This window comes from Mustela nivalis (assembly GCF_964662115.1).
Source record: "Mustela nivalis genome assembly, chromosome: 16".
Lineage (NCBI taxonomy): Eukaryota > Metazoa > Chordata > Mammalia > Carnivora > Mustelidae > Mustela > Mustela nivalis.
The window spans coordinates 8,411,515-8,437,179 of NC_139035.1; the positions used below are offsets into that span (position 1 = coordinate 8,411,515).

General features: G+C 38.4%; 1 protein-coding gene across 2 annotated transcripts in view; it reads right to left on the bottom strand.

Annotated features, from left to right (window-relative positions):
• Nucleotides 1-25,665, bottom strand: part of AKT3 (AKT serine/threonine kinase 3) — a 303,429-nt gene that overhangs the window by 59,368 nt on the left and 218,396 nt on the right. For both annotated transcript variants that reach the window (XM_082702257.1, XM_082702258.1), the window contains 2 exons: nt 12,032-12,154; nt 3,705-3,833 (listed from right to left, as the gene is read on the bottom strand). In XM_082702257.1, the coding sequence (XP_082558383.1) occupies nt 3,705-3,833; nt 12,032-12,154 (252 nt within the window). The remainder of the gene's footprint in view (nt 1-3,704; nt 3,834-12,031; nt 12,155-25,665) is intronic.

The window sequence follows — 25,665 nt, forward strand, 5'->3', positions numbered from 1 at the left end:
GCTTGAGGACAAAAACCATTTCTTACTATCTTTGTATTCCCAGCCCCGAACACAATGCATGACCCCTAAAATAAATACTCTGTAAGTATCTCTTGAGTGAACAAGAGTGTTCTCCAGTGAAACGGTCCGTATTGGAGACCGGAGGAAAGGGCTTAAAATTTTTTGTCTTCAAAGTAAGAGTAAACACATTCAAAATTACCCTATTTAACAAAAATGCCATGATTGACACAAATACTTAAAATGGAAGAATTTAAATTGCATGAGAAGTTAGCTGTTTCAGGAATTGTCATCCCCAAATGGTAACAACAGTGACGGAAAAAAGACGGGTTGAGACTGTAATTATGGATCAACACACATCAGCCATGGGTACAGAAATTGCTGTTACAGACCAGACGTCTGCGATATTTAAAAAAAAAAAAAAAAAAAAAAAAGGTACACAAAAATGTTTCTTACTTATTTTTAGAAAGAATTGATAATTTCTTGGGAATTGTAAAATTTCACTTTAGAAACAACTGTATTTTTCTTTGTGAAACTCTTGGTTTTGTTCTTCAGCTGATGACATTAAGCATGTAAAACAGTATCTTTGTCTCTTAGATCATCTGCTTCTCAATGAAATGAGATGTGTTTATCTTCTTCAGAAATAATTTCCCCTAATTGTGACACAACTAATTCTGTTATTCTCAATACAGGACAGCAGCATCTGTGGCCCAGGGATCGTAGGGGTTACTCGAACTCCAGAGAAACAAAGGATTTGTTTTTCATAACATTCACAAAAACAACCCTATTCTAGAAAATATGATCTCATATTTGAATAAATAAGGAACAGGGCTCTGAAAATTTTACTCAAATCACCACAAAAATGGGAGGATCTTAAACTTCTAGATTTTACAACAGAAAATAATATTGTTGGCAGCCCTCAAGAAAATAATATTTAGAAACATACTGTATTTCAAGTTACTAGCTCTTCTTTATAATAACACAATATTCTTGAAATGTATATTTACTATCTAATTGGAAAAACCATTATATTAACAAACTGATATGAGTTACTACAGGTACAGGGAATGCTAGGGTTCTCGGTGTATTCCTACTCCTTAATTTCTTTTAATTACCTTTTCCTTTTGAGCATTTGTAAAGCATTCACCTGACAATTATTTACACCTATAAGTGGTCTTGAAATTGTGGCTTTTGGAGGCTGTAATATCTGTAGTTAAAAAAGGAAGAGTGGCCTTTATAAGGTGGATCCTCTCTCTGACAACTCCCTGCGGTGTACAGACTCCACTACAAAGAAGTTCTGATCCTCCGTCCCCTCACCTTTAAAAGAACCATCAGGGATGCTATCGCTAAAGGTCACTGCAAACATGCAGCACGCATGCCTAGCAGATGTTCGAGAAGCTACTATCCATCCACCAAAGATCAATGCCTCCCAACTTGGATCCAGCCACACCAACTTTCTTAGAGTTTGAGGGAGGAACTGGGCGCATTCCTGCCTCAGGGTTTTCAACTATCTGCTCTCTGCGTCTGGAAAGTTGGTCCTCTCCACTTCCGCAATAGCTGCCTCCTCCTTAGCATTCAGCTGTCTGCTGGAACATCACTTCCCCACACATCCTGCTCGGGGAAGACAGTATCTCCTAAAGACAGGTGCAGCAGTTATCTCCTGTCTCCCAGGGTCTTCTACAATGGGGAAGCAGCAATCGGTGTGACTACGCCTTCAACTGGTGTCGGCTATGACAGGAAGTCATAGGAAGCCTATGACCGAGACGATGGGTGGTTTCTGGAACCAGGCCATAAGAGGAGACGCATGCACGAGTGTTCGCAGCAGCATCATAGCCCCAAACTGGAAGCAAAGCAAACGTCCATTGATGGCTGAATGGACACACAAATTGTGGCATATCCATTCAACGGAATATTATTTGGCCATTAAAAGGAATCCAGTACCAAAAAATGCTAAAAACATCGATGAATCTTGAAAACCTACTACGTGAAAGAAGCCAGACACAACTGGCTCCCTATTATAGGACTCCACTGACATGAAATGTCCAGAAGAGTACATCTATAGAGATGGAAAGTGGATCGTGGCTGCCTGGGGAGGAAGAGGAGATAATGGTGGGTTTTGTTGTCAGAGTGATGACAGTACTCCGGAATCAGACAGTGGTGACAGTCACAGCCACTGTGAACATAATACAAACCACTGCTGAAGGTCAGGGTGGGTGGCCTGTACTCTTGATAAATTATTAAAAATATACTATGAAAAGGGATTTGCAAAAAACTAATGAAACATTTCTTAATGGTTTACTAGGTGAACAACAACAAAAACCTAACAAAACAAAACAAAACAAAACAAGAGGAAGCACCTTTTGATTCACTCCCTAAGACATTCACGGTGGAACCCGAGGCCGGGGAAGTCTGGACCACAGGGCGAGGCTGAGGCACTAGGTCAAGGCTCCAGGTGCCTGTCAGGGGAGCAGCAGGCAGGGCATTGACTGTCAGACGATGAGTGAGGATGCTTCCCCCGCAGCCTCCGGCCACAGCACCCCGCCGCTGTGAAGTCCGTCTGGCTGAGGCCCCACGTGCTGCGAGGCAGCGATTAGCCATCCCTGCTATCTCCCCGACTCTGAACCAAAGAGCACACAAAAGCCCTGTTGTTACCACTAGGATTTGGAGTCCTTTGTTACAAGGCCAGAGTAATCTGATCTCTATCTAAAATAGCCACCACACCACATCCTTCCCTTTATCCAGCTTTATTTTTCTCCCCAGCCCTTATATCCATTAGATGACATTAGGGCATTGATTTCTTCACCTTGTTTTGCTCCAGAGAGCAGGGCCTTTTGTGTCGTGGTCCTGTAGCCCCATCACCCACGCAAAGGCCTGACGTGCAGCAGACACATAATAATATTCGTTGAACACAAATTAACGAATGATTATGGAACCCTCAGCATGGGGGGGTCCATGTCATCTTGGCGTGAATTCCAAGATGTAGCTCCTGTTCTTTCATTAACCTTCCCTACAAAATACTTCCCAATAATAAAGTGTGGACGCTCACGGACACTGTGAATGTCAATTGTCACTGTTTCTTTGTTTCAAAGGAAAATTCAAGATGCCTTAAAAACTGCAAACACTCCTGCAGATGCTGCCCAATTATTTGATTTTAATAAACGAATCAAAATGGGCATCATCAAGAAATAAAATACATGTGGCCAAAAAATAAAAACTGACTTACTCTACTGAAGTTAGCACTTTGTGCTCATAAAAATTTAATTGCTACATATTCTTGCTCTATAATCCCACGCTAAAGAAGTGAGAGCAAGGTAGATGTGGTTCATGTTGGTAGAACTGAAGCAACAAAACAAGGAGCAAAGGGGAAAAAAGAGATAAACCAAGAAACAGACTCTTAACTCTAGAAACACACTGATGGTCACCAGAGGGGAGGTGGGTAGGTGGCGGGGGGGGGGGGGTGCCGTGGGAGAAACAGGTGATGGGAATTTGTAAAAATCCACTTATCAGAATGAGCACTGAGTAATGTACGGAGATGTTGAATCATTCTATTATACACCTGAAATTGCTGTAACACTGTATGTTAACTGTACAGGAATTAAAATTAAGAGAAAGTAGTAGATAGCACAATGTTTTTTAATGCTAAATGGTTTGCTTTGCAAACCATATGGCCATATTAGTTTTCTCCTACACATGCAAGCATAGCCTACCTCTGGTGCCAGATACTCTGGTGTGCCACAGAATGTCTTCATGGTGGCTGCATCTGTGATCCCTTCTTTGCAAAGTCCAAAATCTGTAATTTTTATGTGGCCATCTTTATCCAGCATCAAATTCTCCAACTGTGTAGTAAGAAAAATGACATAATTTGTTTTATAGTTTTCAAAAATAGGAAAATACTGTTTTGAAAAATTATGGAATGCTGAGTAAGATATTTTGGAAAGAGGACGTAGCTGTAGTTAATAGAACTTGCAGCACTTATAAACCCTATAGCTTCATAACTCATGTGTAAAAAGAAATATGTTGTATCAAATACTTCATGATGATAAAATTATTGATTTTTAAACCAATGGGAGTAAGAGCCATTATTGTGTAAGCTCTGAGAACTAAAACCTAAATAACTTCAAAGCAAACAGCAATCCTTTTTTTTTTTTTTTTTTTTTTTGCTTAATACATTGTGATCAAAACAATCCCAAAGAGACGAGCATCTTCTTCTAGATATATACAGATGGTTTTCAACAATTGCTCTTGGGAATCTATTGCTATTATAAAATATTCACTTACAGAAATGTTTTTTGGTGGTTGTTGTAAATCAAACCTAAATCTTATTTTGTAAGGTAAGGCGATATCCTCTTTTGAAGATCTTTGTAATAAAGAAATACCAACCCTTTTAAACATAAAAAGAAAAAGAATATCAAAGTCAAACATTCAACAGTTAATGAAAATATATAGCACAAATAATATAAAACTGGAATCTCTTTGAACCCACTAATTCAAAAACACCAAAGAGAGTTTTAAAGATTTAACTGAGTGGCAAGATTATTTGCCTCAAGTGAAAATTATAAAAATGTATGAGGGGGGGAAGGAGTTTGTGCAAAATCAGTGCAATTTAAAATAGCAACAATAACTGATCTTCTCCTCCCAATCTGAACCCAAACTTATGGTTATCATCACACGGAGACACACATGAGGTCTAAATTGTGACCTTATAGTCTTATACAGACAAGGCTCCTAAGCTTGTTTGGTCATCTAGGTATAACCTAAAGGTTCACACAAGAAACACATAGACAAGAAACACGTGAAAAATGTATCAGCAGGAGAAATGACAATTCGCTTATTTAAGGAGTGGGGACTTGTTCTCCTTCATGTGATGACATATGACAGCGCTTACCTGAACTCAAAACAGAACTCCATATAAGGATATAAACATATCAATCATACAAAATGTGATAGTATATTTTGTCACATTATCCAAAGTCTTATACATGAGAAACCAAATATAATTAAGGAAGTCATGGTCACGAAAGGAAACAGGAGAACAGACCTAAGTCCGTGGGGACAGCACTGGCTGACCTAAATGCTCAGAACACGCCTCATGTACTGTAGAAACTTCAGTGAAGCAAGTTTGTCTTTCACAGGTCTTCAGGAAGGTGAAAGAACCCTACATATATTTTGAAACTTTCAAAAATAGGAGTTCTTTTATTTTACCTAAATTCAGATTATTGTGCATCTTCCTTATGCTCCTCTGCTAACTGGAACTTAAAACTCGAGCCTAATTTGCACAGATGGCAACAGGTCCCGAGTACTGAAACCAGTCAGAAACATCGAGAAAGAGTCTGTCTACTTCCCTTTCTTCTGTTCACCACTCCCTGCTTTGGTCTTTTTTTTTCTTCAGGCTTCTGGCTTTCCAGCCTTTTTGCTTCTCTCTCAGAAACACCCTCTTCTTCCCTCTCCGATCTTGCCACACTGAGAGGTATATACCAGAGAGTCTGCTGCTTTGGCCAAATGAAAATATCAATGTCCTGCTCTCTTCATTGTTAAAAATATGCACACTCTTTTAATATATGAATATTATCATATATAAAAACAGAACCAAATTCAATTCTTAAAATCTGAAAGGTCTTTTTTAAAAGTATTTAGTAAACCTCTTTTATTAACACAATACCTAAATTCTTATAAAAACTTCAAATCAAACATAGTAGTATTGAAGAGAATACGAATGTGTGTCTGTAGTCCGTTCCTCTGCTCCGACTCCCGTCCGTGTTGGGAGTATATTCTATTACTCCTCTCTATATGCGTTACGTGCATCGGAGAGTATTCATGGAAACATGAGAGCATGTACCATTTCTCTACATTTTGACAAGGCTATTTGGAAGCGAATGGAGACAGAAGTTTTTAAAAAACATTGTTTTTTAATACCAAAAAGTGTGTGTGTTTTTTTAAAAATCCCGAGTTGCACCTTGTTCTCTAGCCTCCTGTATCAATTCTAAGATGCCAGGGGTGGAGGGACAAGGAATGAGCCAAGACTCAGGGTAGGGCTAAAGGAGGGAGTACAATGAACGTGACCATGAGTCCCAGTCTACCCAGAATGAGGCGGTTTCCCAGGACGTAGGACCATGAGTCCCAGTCTGCCCAGAACGAGGTGGTTTCCCAGGACGCAGGACCATGAGTCCCAGTCTGCCCAGAACGAGGTGGTTTCCCAGGAGGCAGGACTTCAACGTTCTATAACTGGGAGTCCGGGGCAAACCACAACAGGTTGTCATCCTGTTTGTTTTATAAATCAGCTTTTTTAAAACAAAACATTACAATAATAAAGGAAGCAATGAGGTCAGAGTAAGGGATGACTGTGAGAGGTGGGCTGAGCTAGCACACTGCCTGGGAGGCAGGTGAGAGCAAAAAGGTCACATAATGAGAGTAAGTCAGAGAACGCATAGGTCAATTCCAGCTTCATCCTTACTCCCTGGGAGACCTTGGGCACGCTGTTGATTTCTGAGTGTCTCAAGCTCGTCTATGAAACAGCGGTAAATAACAGTAGTATCTGATGTGGTTGCTTTGAGAATTAGAGATACTGAATGCGGAACTTGACACACTGTACACATTCAATAAGTGTATCGATCATTTAGTCAACATGAAGAGTTTAATGTCTGAATTACGAGTTGTCACAATGGTGTGTGCTCCTCAAGATAACACGGGAAAATTCAGAAAAAGAACACTTTGATCTGCTCAGTGACACTGTCAATACGCAATAATTTCTATTGAATAAAACAACAAAACATAAATACTTCGTATTTTTTGAGCCAGTTTTTAAATGGTGTCCACCTTCTCCCATCAATTACTATGCTCTCTGGACATCCTGAAATCTCATTTTACCAAGCATGACTGACAAATACAACTTATCCATTAAAAAGTATCAACAGTCGTCAGAGACGTATCACTTTACAGAAAGGATTTCCCCAAACCTAGTCTTGGATAAGGACACATCAGGGCAACCAAACATCCAGTCTTGTTAAAAAATAAATAATAATTTGACACAGATGCATAACCAAGTTTCTGCGGAATGTGAAGAACCACCAGGTTCGTGATTAATAAATGTGGAGGTTGTACGGAATCACCTGGAAGTCTTTTCAAAGAAGATCAATGGCTTAGAGCGGATCAGAATCACCTGGAAATCACTTCCTCCATGCATTAAACTCTAAAGGGGATTTAGTTGAACATTCTGTGCCGAGGAGAAATGAAATAATTACAAGCGATCTCTCCTCGGTTCTCTTCCCGCAATCTCGCGGCTCTCCTAGCTTGCGTGGGCTGCGAAGCCCAGGATGCCCTGTGGTGCTGACTGCTCGGGTCCCCTCTGTTTATAAATTCCAAATCCATCTGCTTTTACCTCCAATCAGTCTTCGTTTCCGAGACTGAGGGCAGGCACTATGTTTACGCTCCACGGATGCATCCACAGGCAAAAGCAATGACAACATCAAATAGGAGGTTTGAGAGAAAAGATTATACATGAAAAACCCAAGTGATGCTTTTGCTGTTTGTCCAGTTAGAGAGGGCTGCGTTCTAACAGTTCATTCTCTGAGGAGAGAGAAACTATTTACCTGTAGCTCAAAGAGTTCCCATTCAAAAAAGGCAATGTTTTCCCCTGCAGAAGCAGACAGCCATTATCTGATAGAAGGTCTTAATTCAGTGCATATACAAAAAAAATGTAGTAGATTTGGACATCTTTTTTCCCTCTGTGCTTTGTGGACAAGAAATCATAGCAAGAAAGTACTCTGCTCCTTCTTGTTCTTGCTGGTGTGTAGCATAAAACTAAACTCTAAAAATCCTTGCTGTCTTTAATACAGTGCTTCTCAACACTTCCCAGTACAATGAAAAATGAAATTTGTCAGACGTGAGCAGCATCGGCGGACGACCTGCTTGAGGCCAGACCTGGCCGGCCCAGAAGCTCCAAGGCTTGGGTCCCCTGTAACCCATCTGTGGTACACAGGCTGGGAAGTTTTGCTCGGATGTACGCCAGGCTGGCCAAGTTCTGCACCCTCCCTAATATTCTAATGTAGACGCATATTCTACTGTCTAGCTACCGTAGGCATCTCTTAGGTTTCATTTTATTTAATTGGCTGGCACGGTGATTAAACAGAGGAATAAAAACTGCAGTTCCTAAGGGCTCTGATGGCTGTCGGTGCGGGTATGAACAATCTCTTCCACTCCGTCTTGCGCCCCATTCTGGCACAGTTACACCAAACCCGCCGTGTGGTACCCAGACTGCCTCCGGCCCAAGAACGCAGTCAGGAATCTGTCCTCTCCTCACCGCCTTCTCGGGTTTAGGGCCATCAAAGTGCCAACATGTCATACAAGTTGACCTGCAGGACCTTAACAACCCTGAACTTTAGAGAGTGTGTGGAAATACTGAAGGAAAACATGTCTCCACTTATGATGCTGCCTGGGCTGGAAATGGCTGCTACTGCACAGTGGGGGGACCCCCTTAGGGGGCCAGGCTGCTGAAGAACTAGACTACACATAAGGAACGCAGCTCAGTAGTACAGTGTAATTTTAGAGGGTGAAGGGGTTCTTAATAGCAGTGGCTTAAGATTTTTATAGAAGAGAGAATCCAGAGTGACAGGTGAGAAGTGGGAGCTGGGTGAGGAGTCCCGAGACTCCGTAGGTAAAGCAAAAAGAACTCGGCTTTTGGTTAGACTGCGGGCTTATCTGTGGTGCGTGTCGGGCAGCAGATGAAGCCGGGGAAGACTCGCGGCCCATCGTTCTGGGCCCACATGGAGACCAAGAAATTACCTAAATCTATTTGTTGTTTTCTCATGTTAATAATGTGAATGGTTACATTAACCACTAAATTCTCTAATTAGGTAGAAAATAAGATTAGATGAATCACCAATAGAATGCTGTAGTGATTTATATGCGAGTTTCTGCCCTTTCTTGCCCTGTGACAAACTCCCGGAGAAACTGAATCTTCAAGAACTCCGGTATCCTTTGCATACATCCCCCATTCAGCCTATTCTGTACTTGGATGGCGTGGCCTTTGAAAAGAAATCTTTCACCTGCAAAGTAAGAACTAAGCAGAAAGGAAGATTTCGAAATATTTTGCATTGCTGACAGAATCTTAATAGGGATTTCTTCAAATTTTGATGCTCTCATGAACATATACTAGTTTTCCCTAAGTAATCACAAGGGATCTGAGTCCTAAGAGAGAATTTCATGTTATGGCAAATATTGATGAACTAAGCAAACTTACTTTTAGAAGTGTCACAAAGATCGTAGTAATTTATCTGCTGCCATGAACACCAACTTATTAGGAACTCTGAACTGATAAAATATCTTAAATTAACTTGCAAATGAAGTAAGTCTTGCCCTCCCTTGATACATGGGGTGTCAGCAAACAGGTACGGATTTTCTTGGGAGGCACAGCTATGACGGGCATTGGATGGGTTTGCATTTGAATAAACATGAGCTCATTAGTAAGGAGAGGATCAAGACAAATCTGAGCCTGATAAATTAAACTGGTTCCTAAATCAGTTCTGATGATGCGGTTTTTGATGTATCTGGTGTAAATGTATCGAAAACATCCAATCTCGTATCTTTAGCAGCTTCATTCGACTTTTAGATTTACAAAGATCTCCCAGAGTTCATCTAATGCATTCTTTCTCCATGAAGATTTCAACTCTACAAAGGCAGAAGGGTGTGTAAGGAGCAGGAGGCCGGGCCTGGAGCAAGGATTCATGGTTTCCATAATCTTGCCCATGTCACCAACTTAGCCCTGGACTTCAAGTAAGACACCTGCTAGACTTCCAGGTTTCCGTGACCTCACCTGCTGAGTAGGAACAACCTGAAATCTCCGCCCACCTACAGGATCTCACTCTATTATGCATAAGCCTGTGTGCTACGGATACCAGTAATACATGTATAAATCTGAATGCTTGGCTTTTAACATTACGTGTATTCTTCCTGGTGTGTGTTTTGTGGCTTCTGTCCTCTGTTATATAATTACTTAGACCTGAAGTTAATACTATATTTAATACTATATTTTAATAATGAAGTTAAATACGATATTTTAAAAAAGTAAACTTAAGAGAGCAGAGGCCACTTCACTGTCTAGTGAAGTCAGTGGATATGCATATGGTAACTACATGGTCTGGTATTCATACATACCAAAATTCTGTTTAAGAATCAGAAAGGACACAGCAATGAAACTCTTATTAAATGAACTTTGATATACCAACATGTCCATTCATCTCAGAAGGAATGATTAACAAAGACTACTGACCAAGACCATCCAAGACCATCCCCATTATCTCATTCCTTAATCGATCCTGGTGATCGATTGGGCATTCCTTCCCTTGTTTCTTTAGGTTAACAGTTCCTGCTTCCAGCTCAAGCATTTTGAAAGTCACTGAGTCCCTCCAAATGATTCTCACTTCCTTAAATCGAGAAAACACCCCCCTTTTCGCTACAACTAGAATCCATAAAAGATAACACTTCAGGCAAGGGGAGAGGAGCCTCAGAGAAGAGCTAACTATTTCTAAGTAAGTCTGGAAACGCAACATAACTTGTAAGTTTCATCATGCCATGGAACTACTTTCTTGAAAAAACGTCTAGATTTAAGACATGTAAACATCATCGGATTACTTGGCCACACAGACCTAAGCTACAGGAGCTTAATTCTGTCACATTCCTGGTTATAAAGACTTCAGGTGCACTTTGGCGTTTGGACATCAGCTCATCCCCGATCTGGTGGTTCAGAGCTGCATAGTTCATTTTTCCTAAATAGAGTATTTATAGCTTCTTTTAAACTTGAACGCATAATATGTCATACAAACATACATACTATAAATCTCACTGTGATAGTATTTTGTGAGAGGGTTATACCTTAGGGTCATTCACAACCTAAAGGTACATGACAACAAAACCCTGAGAGAACCAGACAAGTGCTTAGGTAACTTAGGAACCACAGGTGTTTAAAAGGAGTGAGGCAGGAGTAAGGGGTAACTGTGATTTCTTTCAGGGTACGGAGATATATTTTGTACAGATGGGATTTCATAAAAGATTTCTATTTCTCCAAATCATACTTTAAGTGAACTAATAATTACTAAATTAAGCAACTCTGTATCAAATCTTAATAAGTCAAGATTACTGTATGCTTTACTTTTTACAAAAGTACAAGAGTCACGTTTAGAATGTGTTCAAAACATGTAATGGTGCACATTTCCTTAACGTGGCCGATCTAAGTCAAAACAGTGTCATGAACTTCACTACGACCTTCTATGAGCTACTCCAGGGCTCAGCAAACTATGGCCCGTGAGCAAAGCTAGCCTACTGCTTCTTTTGGTAAATAAAGTTCTAGCTCAGGCATCTACCACCCTACAGGAGCGGAGCAGAGGAATTACAGCAGCGACTACGAGCACCCAAGCCTTTCTGGAACTTACAGAAAGTATGCCAACCGCTGAGCTATTACGAGGGTCTCATTAGGAAGAAACTCAGAGAAGTCAAGTCACTACAGTCCAAAAAACCCATGGTGCTTTTTGAAATGGAAAATGAATGAATCAAAAAGGCTGTATTAAAACGCTCCCGGTATTTAAACCCACCACAAAGTGAAGACCAAAATAAAATTAAATACTTCCCCCCACAAGAAATATCTTACCTATGATAAAAGTTTCTCCATAACACATCACAGGACGGTAGAACGTAATAATGAAAGTTACTTTAGAATGTCCCTGGCAAAGTCACTTGACTCCTAATTCGATGTTTACCATTGCTCGTAAATTTCCAGAAAAATGAAACTGTCATGGGCAGGTCAGAGCCGTCTAGCAGACATTACGGCGCATGTCAAAAACTCAGACATGAAGGACCTACGTCCGTATCAGTGAATGGAATTCCTGTCAAATGCAATGAACTGCGTTCTTAAACAGACAGCTTTTTTTTCCCAACTAAATCTGCTTTTCTCCAAACTGTGTAACTTTGTAATTACTTTGTGTTTGTCCCTATAGTCTCTGCAAAAACAAATTTTGATTACTTTTTTTTTTTTTTTTTTTTTTACCTTGAGATCACGGTACACAATCTTTCCGGAATGTAGATAGTCCAAAGCAGAGACAATTTCTGCACCATAGAAACGTGTGCGGTCCTCGGAGAACACCCGCTCTCTCGACAAATGGAAAAACAGCTGCAGGGTAAACAGCAGGGACAGGATTGTAATAATTACTGATTTAGTGGGGGAAATTAACACAAACATAAAACACCTCTCATCACCATATTGTGATGATAGATAGTGTACTCTCAGCGGACACGGAGCACTCTTACACAGCAGCTGGCTTATCTTCTCCAGGTTTCCAAGGGGAGACTGCGAGCTGTTAAATCAGCGTTTTAATCAATATACCAATCTTGTTTAAGGCATTCTGCTTGCTACCCATTTAACCTTCAGTTACTCGAGGAAAAAAGTATGCATCATCAGACTGCATTTTCCCCTCGCTGTACTGTTGCTTCACTCTTTCAAGGATGAGGCACTGAGACATGATTAAAATAAATGTACACAACAGAGATGTAATATTTCTACTTAATTATTTGATTTACATTTGATTTCAAAGAAAAGACTGCTGATTTGCCAAAACCGATAGATGGGAGCTTGTTACATTCTACAAGCATCTTGACTTCTTCGGATCTCTAGAAATGTTTTCAAAGTTTGAATCAAGGTTTTTCTACAATGACAAACCATAAGGCTTCAAGTTTTCACTTTCGTAATGGCCAAAAGGACTGAGAAGCTGCTGTTACCTCTCCTTACTTCAGTAATAACCACATCACCAACCTCCCCTCATATAATCATTTAAACTACACGCTCATTCACTTCTCTTCATCACCTACAGGACAGACCACTCCTCGCTCAACAGGCATTTCCTGGGAGCTCAGTGCGGCCACACGCGCAGCTCTGCATTTGGACGAGCTCCTTATTACGATACTGCCCATCTCATCTGAGTTCAACACCGCTTATGGGGAAGGAGCAGGTTCCCGGCACTATGAATTGACTTTCAATGTACTGTTTCACTGTATTAAGAAATCTGCCAAGAACAATGAAAGATCTTGATGGTGCTGGGTACATGGCTAGATATCACTGTAGGTACTCAGTACACGTCTGTGATTAAAGAAAAGAAGCCATCAGTGTATCCTGGACTACAAAATCAGAAATTAACTACACCTTCACATGGATTATGGACTCTTGGTACTCCAACAAATGTCTAAGAATGATGATTAATGAAGACTTGTTCCTCACACACCAAATCATAATTTAAGCAACATAAAAACAGATTTCTTCTGACCGATTTCTTCCTTTTTTCCACCTCCACTGAAGAGTCTATCATTATTTTAACATCTATTTTATCCATAACCCACTGTCACAATAAAGATCAGGAGGGAATATGACTTAACAATTGAATAAAAAAAAAAAAAAGACTGGCTTAAAATTAATTATAGTAAAACTAAAATACTTGGCAGACAGTCTCTAAACTCTAATGCCTCTTCTATCTTGCCATATTTTATCAAATCTAAAATGTTCCTGATTGGAACTCCATCATTTTAAGTTAATACTAAGAAACAAAAAAAGTTGTCAATTCAAGCTATAATAAACCATCAACTATCAAAGGAATTCTGACTGCAGAAATGGTAAATATGTCTTACAAATGATCCAAGATAGTATGCCAAGTATCAAACCAATACGTACAATTACTCAGGGATATCTCAAAATTTATTCATTTTATATAGGCAGATATATTTTCTTTTCTTTTTTTTTTTAAAGATTTTATTTATTTATTTGACAGACAGAGATCGCAAGTAGGCAGAGAGGCAGGCAGAGAGAGAGGGGGAAGCAGGCTCCCTGCTGAGCAGAGAGCCCGATGCGGGGCTCGATCCCAGGACCTTGAGATCATGACCTGAGCCGAAGGCAGAGGCTTTAACCCACTGAGCCACCCAGGCGCCCTGGCAGATATATTTTCTTAATGTATTGGCATCCAAATGAGGATGAGAAGTAGAAAGAAGCATGTATCATCAGTAAAGCCATTCTGAAAAATGTCTGGGTCAAAATAACTTCTGCCATGCTTTATTCAAAATACCGCTAACTTGAAGGAACCTCTGTGATCTCTATGTAGATTTATGGCAATCCTCTAATGGGATGAAAATATTGTTTAGATTTCTAAATGTTTCAAAAATAATGTCAAGCTTACTACTTACTTATCTACAGTATAAGTATATAAGAGATCCTCCCTAAATCAATATAATACATGCAGGCTTCTAGATCTTTATTTGGACCATATTCTTCAATTTGTCTCCCAGCCAAATTTCTATATAAATATCATTTTAAAAAAATGATGCTTAAGGAGAAGGACCTTATTTCTCAATCTGCTGTCCTCTCATGTCTACCCTTGTTACCTTATAGAACTAATTCTTGCTAAGATTAGCCAAGGATCTACCTCTTAATTGCCAGATCCAATGATCTATTTATAGTCTGCCCTTCTTCCTGGTCTGGACCTGAGGACATTGGCTGTTGGCTTCCTCCTTGAACATGTTCCTTGGCTTTGGTGATACATCTCTCTCCTGATTTTCTACCTAAATCTCTGGTATTCCGTCTCAGTTTCTACATTGGCTTTGAATCAACTTTCCATTTATGAGTATTAATTATTTTAAAGTCACTGTGTTGGGCACTAGTTAGAGAAAAAGATGGCATACAGATGTAGAGAAATCAAATAAAGTAAAAAAAGACTAAAACGCAAGGGGAAAGGGGAAAAGGACACAGAGAATTAAAATGAGAGGAATACAAATGAATACAGTTCATGAAAACATGCCATCTTACAATAATCAATGAGAGCAAGATAAAAAACATAAAGAGACAATTTAGCATATCCAGAAAGAGCACTGTCACCGAAAGGGTTCGGAGATGAGCATCTTCATACACTGGCAGCTGGAGTGTAAGCAGAGAGCAACTCTTCACAGGGCAACTGGCAATAGATACTAAGATAATTTTTAAAGTACCATAGTTCCTTCTTTAGAAATTTCCTTTTAAAAGAGGAAATGCAGAAGTCTTTGACAAAAGGATATCCTCTGTAGCAGTATATATGAAAAAAAAATGCAAGAACAGTCTTTATACTATATTGAAAAATTAGATTTTCATCTAATATTGTATCAAAATAAATCCCTGATGTAGTCATAGTTAAATATAAAATATTAAACTAATTAAAATTTTAACTAGAAAACAAGGCTTAAAAAGTTCATGGGACCAGACTTTCCCTCTTGCTCTACACAACTGGGAAAAAACACGTAAAACAACAACAAAATGACAACTGGGAAAAGTATCTAACAGAATTCTCTTTAACTACTGGACAATGGGCAGTCCAGGACCAAGATCTTTGTGAAGAGAGAAACTAATGAGTGAGCCCTAAAACCAGCTGCCTTCTGTCCGAGGGCACTTTATGGAACATACCGGCAGGAAAGGACTGATCCCAAGCATAACCCAGGTCTCACTGTCGGAGAGTGAAAAGCAGACTTCGCGGAGGATGAGGTAAGTGGCATGTGCAGGACGGATGAGCCCCAGTGAGAAGGAAGCTACACAAAATCCATAGTCCAGTCTGCTGCGGAGTACAAGCAATGCGTAGGTAAGGTTAAAGTCTGCGAGAACAAGCAGAGAACAAATGGAGGTCTTCGTGCTCCGTGATTCCCGGAGCTCACTCAGAGCTGAGACACATCCAATTTCTGACCAGTCAGAACCACGTCATCACGGAATAGGCAGGCATTCAGAAGACATTTCAAAAACAGTCAAAGGTAAACCCACAAAAGCTAGCAAATACGGAGAAGACAACAAAATCCAGGCATTCGTGTAAAATTCTAGTGATCTGGTATCCATCAACAATTACTAGACACAAGGAGAGGTAGGAAATATGACCCATAATCAAGAGAAAAATCAGTCTTTAGACCTTAAGAACAGCAGATGATGGAATTAATAGGACTGACTTTAAAACGGTTCATGAAAAGAAAGAGAAAGGAAAATAGAAGTAGAAATGAATGGGACTTCTAGAGACAAAAAATAATAATAAATAATAATAAATCTGTGTGTCTCTATAAATCCCGATATGATGAAAACTCATAAACATGCATGAATAATCGTAACAGAAGACAGATCACATTCAAAGCACAGAAAAACCAGTGACAGAAAACCCTTTAAAAATACCGAGGGTGGAGAAACATTACATACAGAGGAACAAACAGGAGAATAATCCTCGCCTTCTAAGAGACTACAGGGGCAAAAAGGCAATGGAACTATACATCCCAATGGCTAAATGAAAAACAAAAACGTATCTTAAAATTCTGCATCCAGTGGGAAAATCCATCAAAGAGGAAGCACATGTATGTGAGGAAAATGCTGAGGCCAGGAAAGAAAGACAATGGAAGAGGTCAGATGAAGTGATCGCAGACTCGCACCAGCTCAAAGTACTTTGCCTCCTCAGGTGGCAAGACAGAAAGGTTTCCCAAGAGACGTGGTGGTGGCCAGGAGTGTCTGGGAGGTTACTGCCTCTGTAGCACAAAGGCCAGGGTGGCCAGGCTTGGCTTAAAAGCTAGCCTAGAAAAGATCACTGCTTATGAGTCAGACCAACCTGAGAAGAACAAGGAAATCATAACCCATTACTGGAGAAAAATCAATGAATAGAAACAGACTCAGAAAGTGACACAGACAACAGAATAGAAGAATACCGTGATAAAGCAGCTATTAAGATACAGGTTCGAGGTTCAAAAGGTAGAGAGAGAAGCATAACAGGGAAATAAATGAGAGGTATAAGAAAAACAAAGTCCCAAATAAAACCCTAAGAGATAAAGTCTGAGATGTCCTAGATGAAAAATGAAAAACTGGATTGAATTATCACCCTGCTAGACCCTGGGGGAGGGGGATGATAACAGACTTGAAGACGCAGGAAACAAATCTAAAATTAAAGACAGGAAAACAATAATGGAAACGATGAACAGAACATTAATAAACAGTAGGACAGTATCCTGCAGGCTAAAAGATGCGTAAGTGCACTCTTGGGATAGGTCACGAGAAATGAAAGAACAGAAAAAAAATACTTAACCAAAAAGTTTTCAAATTTGATGAAAACTAAAAGCCTACAAATTCACAAAGGCTTAAAAAAACCCAACAGAAAGAAATGTGAAGAAAATCCTTCAAGGCACATCATAATTAAATAGCTGAGAGCAAGTGCTAAAAGGAAAGCGTAACAGGACGGGGGAACTCGGTAAGCACATGGAACAAAGAATGGGAGCAGACGACTTGTCAGAAACTGTGCAAACCAGAGAAAGAGGAGAGGCATCTTTGTAGTAATTAAATATAGAACTGGCAAACTACAATTTTATACACAGCTAAAATAACTTTCCAAAAATGACGGCAAAATAAAGCCTTTCGGGGACATGCAAAAGGTTAGGGAAATCATCAGAAATACTGCACTATAAATGTTCAAGGTAATGCTTCAGGCTGGTGCAAAATGGTACCAGATGAAAAGCTGAGTGTAAACAAGGTAAAAAAGAGACTGCAAATCATAACTTTGTGGGCTAATATATATTGACTTTTCATATGTTTTTAATCTCTTTAAAAGACAGTGCTGGTCTAAAACCAAAAAAAACAACGCATTGTGACATTCATAGTACACGTAAAAGTAAAAATGTATTAACAACAGCACAAAACCATGAAGGGGGAAAATGAAGGTGTGCTGGTGGAAGGGTCCTAGGATATGTAAGACAGCACAGCCTACCCTGAATATAAAATGAGACAAGTTAGGAGTACCGGGGTGGCTCCGATGGGTGAGTGTCTGACTCCTGTTGTCGGCTCAGGTCACAATCTCAGGGTCATGAGATGGAACCCCTGTGTCCACCACCACACTCAGCGGGGAGTCTGCTTGAAATTCTCTCTCTCCCTCCTCCCCTTTCCACACTCACGCCACTATCTCCCTGTCTCTAAATAAATAAACCTTTAAAATCTCCCAAAAATGTGGTAAGTTAAATATGAGTTTGTATTTAAAAACCAATTCGTGGTGCTTGGTGGCTCGGTGGGATAAGCCCCTGCCTTCGGCTCAGGTCATGATCCCAGGGTCCTGGATTGAGCCCCGCATCAGGCTCTCTTCTCAGTGGGGAGCCTGCTTCCTCCTCTCTCTCTCTGCCTGCCTCTCTGCCTACTTGTGATCTCTGTCTGTCAAATAAATAAATAAAATCTTTAAAAAAATGTAAAAAAAATAAAAGAACCAACTCAAAAAATTCTTCCCCCTAGTTTGATAGTGAATTCTACCAAACTCTTAAAAAAGAGGGAATAACAATTTCATGCAAATACTTGCAGAAAACAGGAGGAAATACCTCTTAAACATAAGGCTAGTATTACCTTAATACAAAACTAGACAAGGGCATTACACGAAATGGTATTGATATTCCCTCATAATCATAGATGTAAGAAGACTTAACAAAACTTGAGCAAATCATATGCAACAAAAGATGATAATATGTCATGACTCGTGATGGTTACTCCCAAGAATGAAACACCGGATTAACATTTGAAACCAACGTAATCTGCCATATTAACAGACTAAAAAAGGGAAGACCATATGATCACTTCAAATGATGCAAAAGGAACTTTTAAAACAACTCAGTGGCCATTGATACTAAAATCTCCTAACAAAGCAGGAACAAGAGAGAACTTCCTCAAGCTGATAAAAGGCATCTAAAAATGTACTGCTAACATCACATTTAAGAATGATGAACTGAATCTTTTCCCCGAGACTGGGAACAAGAATGCTCACTTCTTTCATTTGGTGTGTGCAGGGGTTCCTAGTCAAGTGAACTATGGCATAGACAGACAGACAAATACATAAATGCCATACTGACTGGAATAGAAGTTAACTGCCTTTATTCACAGACAGCAAGCCTGTCTACATAGAAATTCCAAAGAAATTTACAAAAAGAAATTATAAAACTTATGAGATTCAAAAGGCCATTGGATACAACGGGAGTACACAAAAAATCCGTAGTTTTATATGCTAGCAACAAACAACTGGCAATGAAAACACAATAGAAACATGTAAGGAGAAACTGAAAAAAGTTATGCAAGACCTATATATGAAAAGTCACAAAAGTTTTTTTTTTAAGATTTTATTTATTTATTTGACAGAGATCACAAGTAGGCAGAGAGGCAGGCAGAGAGAGATGGGGAAGCAGGCTCCCCGCTGAGCAGAGAGCCCAAAGTGGGGCTCGATCCCAGGATCCTGAGATCATGACCTGAGCGGAAGGCAGCGGCTTAACCCACTGAGCCACCCAGGTGCCCCTCACAAAACGTTTTACTAGAACTTAGAGAAGACATAAGTAAACAGATACACTGAGTGCAGGGATCAGAACACTAATATTACTGACAGGTCCATTCTCCTCAAACTAATCTATAAGCTCAAAACAATCCCATCACAGTCCCAGCAGACTTTTCAGAAAAGATTAAGAAGAGATTAAGAAGCTGATACTAAACTGATATGGAAATGCATAGGATCTTGGAGGGCCCCAACAATTCTGAGAGACAACAGTGCACTTCCTGATGATAAGATACACTTTAAAGCTGTAATAATCAAGTCAGTATGGTACTGGTGTAAGGAAAGACACATCAATGGATGGAATGTAACAGGGAGTCCAGAAACAAATATATGGCATTGATTTTTGACAAAGGTATCAAAGTCAGAGTCCAGCCTCTCCAACAAAAGATGCCGGAGAAATAGGATATTCATAAGGGGGAAAAAGTGAACCTCAATCCTTATCTTACTGTATACATAAAAGTCAAATTAAAATGGGTCATAGACCTAAAGGTTGTACAACTATAGAAGTTTCTAAAAGAAAATATTTGTAACTTAGGGTAGACAAAGACTTCTTAGGTAGTAGACCAAAAATATAAAAGCCAGAAAACAGAAGAATTGATAAACTAGGGCTTTAAAATTAAAAACTACTGTTGTCAAAAAATATCAAGAAAACAGACAGGGTACAGTACAGGAGAAATTATTTGTGATATATTTGGCAAACTACTTATAACTCTTAGAATACAATAAGAAAACAAACCAATTAATAAATAGGCAAAATATTGGGACAGGTCACAAAAACTGTATTTGAACAGCCAAGAAGTGTGTGAAAAGATATTTAGTATCATTAATCATCAGAAATGGAACTTAAAACTGTACTACTACATTTCTGTATACGAACTAGAATAACTAAATTAAAAAGACTGACTCCATCAAGTGTTGGTGAGAATGTGGAACCAACAGAATTCCTACGACATCAACACTGGAAAAGTCAAATGACACCACTACTTTAGAAAACAGTGTTGGAATTTTTTAAAAACATAAACACATGCTTATTAGAAACTCAGCAATGATACTGACCAGTATATAACCAAGAGAAAAGAAAACTGGCTCATGAATGTGCATATCCCCTTCATTATTAGGCAGTAACTGGAATTAATCCAAATGTACATGAAGAGCAGGGTAGATTAACAGGCCTTCCTACGGCCATACGTGCCTCATCTACTCAGCCAGAAATGGAACAAGCTTGGGAGAAATGCAACAAAAATACTGGGCTGAGAAAAAGACACACAGAACAACATATATTGTATGATTCCATTTCAAAGAAATTTCAGAAATGGTAAATCAAATCTTTAAGTCAGAAGGCAGGTCAGTGGTTGCCTTGGGCCAGATGTGGGTTGGGGGACTGGGTGACAGATGACATGGCAGAACTTTTTGCAGCTATGGAAATGGTCCACATCTTTATTATAATGGGAACTCCATGCACATATACGTTTGTCAAAATTCACATATATTTCGTAATTTTTTTAAATTACGAATTTTTAAATTTTTAAAAATTCACCTCTATTTAAAGTGGGCACATTTTATTGTATGTAGATTATACCTAAGCAAAGTTGACTAAGTAATGGAAACAATCTAAATGTTCAAAAATTTGGTCAGGATTTAATAAATTAGCATGTATCTACATAATTAATTACCAGACAATGAGTATTTTATAACACTGAATAAAATGGAAACTGTACAGTATACAAACAGGAAAATATATTAATGTGGTAATAGCAATTATTGCTAGATGGTGAGATTTAGAGTGGTTTTCATCTTCTGTTTTATACCTTGAAAATTACTTGTAATTATTTGTTTAATATTAATTCCCCAAAACACTAAGATTTCCTTAAATACAGAGACCATCTGTCTTATTCACATTTAGACCAAGTACGCAGCACAGTAACGAGCCTGTAGCAACAAGCAGTCACTAAATTTTTCAACTGAATTGAAATAACTTTTTGGCTTTTTGATGTTCTGCAATGAATGTGCAGTTGTTACATTTATAATAGGAGAAAACCTTACAAAGCTGTCACATACGTGTATTGTTAACCCTTGTGACAAATTTAATGCTCTATTAATTTGGTTTTCTTGGCAGAGGCACAAGGAAAAGAGAAAGACTACACAAGTACCTAGAGCTTGGCATCCTCACCACCACACCTCGTATTCCGTGTTATGTGCTTTCTAAGTATGTCAAGAATGAAGGGAAATTCAAAAATATTTTTCAAGTAATTATTTATAGGGAAAATAAGGCTTACAATTTTGAAGATAAAGTATTTTCATTAGAAGCAAAATAAAATCATATAAAATACCTGAATATTATTTTGTTCAAAAACAGTAATGAGTTATTTGCTACTCAAGTAAAAAGCATGTTTAGAAATTTAAGTTCCTTTAAGGGAAAGACTCCATGTTTTTTGGTTGGTTGTACTTAGTCCTACTGTAGGAAGACACTAATGTGAATAGATTATCTTAACCTACTAAATAAACAAGTCTGTATTTCATCACGAAACTCATGTTTATTTTGCATACAGACTGATCTATTTTGAAAAAGTTATATTCTTTATTTTAACTGAAGAGTAACTGATATACAAAGTCCTACTAGTTTCAGGAGTACGTCATAGTGATAGTGACTCGATATTTTTATATATAGTAAAATGATCCTCACAATAATTCTAGCTATGATCTGGTCACCACATGCCATATATGCCTATGTTGTACATCACATCCCCATGATTTATCTGTTTTATAACAAAGTTTGTATCTTAGTCCTCTTCATCTATTTTTCCGCCCTCCTCCCTCTGGTAACCAACAGTTTATTTCCTGTATTTATAAATCTGTTTCTGCTCTGTTTGTTCACTTGCTTTGTTTTTTAGATTCCACATCGAAGTAGAATCTATAGCTTATCTATCTTTCTCTGCCTGAATCATTTCATTTAGCGCAGTGCCCTCCTGGTCCAACCATGTTGTTGTGTATGGCAAGAGTTTGTTCTTTTTTATGGCTGAGTACTATTCCATTGTATATGCAAGTGTTTGTGTAGATATGCATATATATACAAAGTTATAAAAAAGTAACATATATCCTAAATGATATAAATGTAATATATAATATTAAACATTATATATATATATAATATATAATATATATCACATCTTCTTTACCCATTCATCTATCAGTAGACACTTAAATATCCTGGTTATTATAAACAATGCTGCAATGAAAGGAGAGATGTGTTTCTCTTTTCAAATTAGTGTTTTTATTTTCTCTGAGTAAATATCCAGAAGTGGAATTTGCTAGAACATATGATAGTTCTATTTTTATTTTTTGAGAAACTTCCATACTGTTCCCCATGGTGGCTGCACTAGTTTGAATTCCCAACAATACTGTACAAGGGTTCCCTTCTCTCTACATTGTCGCCAACACTTATGATTTTTTTGTGTTTTTGTTAACAGCCAATCCAATGGGTGTGAAGTGATATCCCATCGTCACTGTGAGTTGCATTTTCTGATGATGAGTCATGTTGAGCATTTTTTCATGTGTCTGATGGCCACTTGCATGTCTTCTTTGGAAAAACATCTATTCAAGTCCTCTGCCCATCTTTTAATGGAGTTGGGTATTTTTATATTAAATTGTATAAGTTTTTAATATATTTTGGATATTAATTCCTGATCGTATATATTATTTACAAATATCTTCTTCCATTCAGTAAGGTGCCTTTTCATTTAATTGATGGTTTTCTTCACTGTGCAAAAGTTTAGTATTTAATGCAAGTAACTTTTCAAAAAACAAAAAAATCTGGAAATAAAAAATTTCCTAAGAATTTCACTGCAATCTAAGATTTTAAACTCATTTTTCTTCTTGTATATACCACTTGTACAACTTTCAGTCATTCCTGGGTTAACTAGAGAGTATCAAAATATACTCAATGATGACATTTATTATCACAACATCCACTGAGCTTAAAACCTGAATATTCTGAAGACAACTAATTAGTTAAAGCAAGACATGTCTGCACCATGGGTGGATCAAGACATCCCCTGGGTTTGTAAAAAGACTTAAGGTTAAAAGAATGGCTCTAGCTCATCCACAGAGAAACAAATCAATGATAGTGTCTTAGTCCATTCAGGCTGCTCTATAACAAACACCCAAGATTGGGGGCAGCTTTTACACAATAGAACTTTACTCCTCACAGGTCTGGGAAGTCCAAGATCAAGGCACTGGCAGACTGGGTGTCAGGTGAGAGCTTCCCTCCTAGTTCACCAATGGCTGTCTTTTTGCTGTATCTCCATGTGGTGGAAGGGCAAGTAAACTCTTTGGGGTCACTCTTTTAAGGGGACTGATCCCTCCCACAAGGGCTCCATCCTCATGACTCATCACCTCCCAAAGACCCTGCCCTCCTGGGACCATCACACTGGGGGTCAGGCTTCAACACCGGAGTCTTGTGGTGAGGGGGGCACAAATTCTCAGTCCATAGCAAATACTACACAACTGGAACAGTATTAAATACATCATGAAATAAACACTTGAATACTTAATTTTATAGGCTCGAATGAAAGTATTCTTACATTTAACAGGCAAGTCTTCACTGAATTATCTCCCAGATAATGTTTATCTTTTTTACAAGCTAAGCTCACAGTTTGCATTTATTTCACACCAGAAAATTAATGCAAAGTAATCAATGTTTGCACTTAATTTTTAAGTAAGGTTCTTTCGAAAATGATTATGATACAGATGTAAGTACAAAAATGCCTTATTTAATAATATAGTTCAATATATATTTCTTGAACTACAAATTAATCCTTTAGAATACCACAGAAGAACTGACAGAGATATAAGGTCAGAGTTGCTGGAGGCTGAAACTGTGTTAGCTATAAATTATCAGCTAAATGCCTCAAGCCCTATTCATCTGCTTCTTGGCCCCTTCCTACAAGTCTGAAAATGTAAAAAGAATTCTAGATCACCAACTAGGTGACCGGTATTTCTGTGAAAGCATAGCCTGTACACAGGCAATTTTTTAAAAAAGTAATGCAAGTTAAAATTTTCTGGGATTAAAAGTCTGGAAATACTTAAGGATGTGAAAAGACAAAAAATACCTTCCTTTAATCATTTTAAATTTCCAATCCATTATTATAATTAAAATAATTCTTCATTTGGAAAATAAAACATACTTTTAAAAAGGTAAAATTTCTCAAGGTAATTCTTTTAAAATATTTATATTTATTAGAATATATGTGATATATTTGGGCTATATTCAATATGAATACAAGAAAAATAATACACACTATCATTCTGGAGCATTAAGAACAGTACATTCTAACAACAATCATAAAAGCTACATAATGTTATCTCCATGTTACAGATGACTAAATATAATAAGCGATTAAACATAAGTGATTATTCCCATTACTATCAGAATAGGCACTACTGTTTTAGATTTATTTATTTATTTATTTATTTATTTATTTATTTATTTGAAAGAGAGAGAGAGAGAGAGTGAGTCTGGGGGAGGATGGGTAGAGGGAGAGAATCCTAAACAGATGTCCCGCTGAGCGCAGAGTCCCTCAGGACCCTGAGATCATGACCTCAGTGGAAACCAAAAGTCAATGCTTAACTGACTGAGCCCCCCCAGGCGCCCCACAACAGGCACCATTTCTGTGTACTGCTACTTGCTGGGCACTGTACCAAGTGACTTACGGGCATAACCTGCAAAACATCCTTATAAAATAGAGTTACTATCTGCATCACAGAAACGAGAAAACTAAGGCTTGGAGGTGTTATAAAATTTGCCCACCATCACATAGCTATTCAGTGGTAAAGCTGAGACTCAAACAGAGTTTGTCTGTCTCTAAGGCATATCATCTATTTATCACACTAAAACTACAATTTCTATTAATTTGAGATGATAAATGTATAAATTATTCCATTAAGAAGAACTGAACATAAGAAATAATAAACAAATAAATAAATAAATAGAAGAAATGGCTCTAATTCTCCTTAATAGCATAATATGAACTGCGTAAGAGAAAGAACTTACTAGCGTAGACGAAAATAGGAATGCAGCCCATCTCTGGAGAAGGATCAGTGTGCCGAGAGCTGGGAGCTACAAATGGTCTCTCTCCAGGGCCCCTGAGCCCCTAGCTGCTTCCCCATACTTTTTGCTACCAAGTCTCAAACTAAGCACTACGTCCTCAAACAGGTAACTCAATTTAGCATAAGTAGGTTCTCCATTTTTTTCTCTCTCATACTATAGTATTCTGTTCACGATTATGATATTTATTGGGTTTATTTTCTA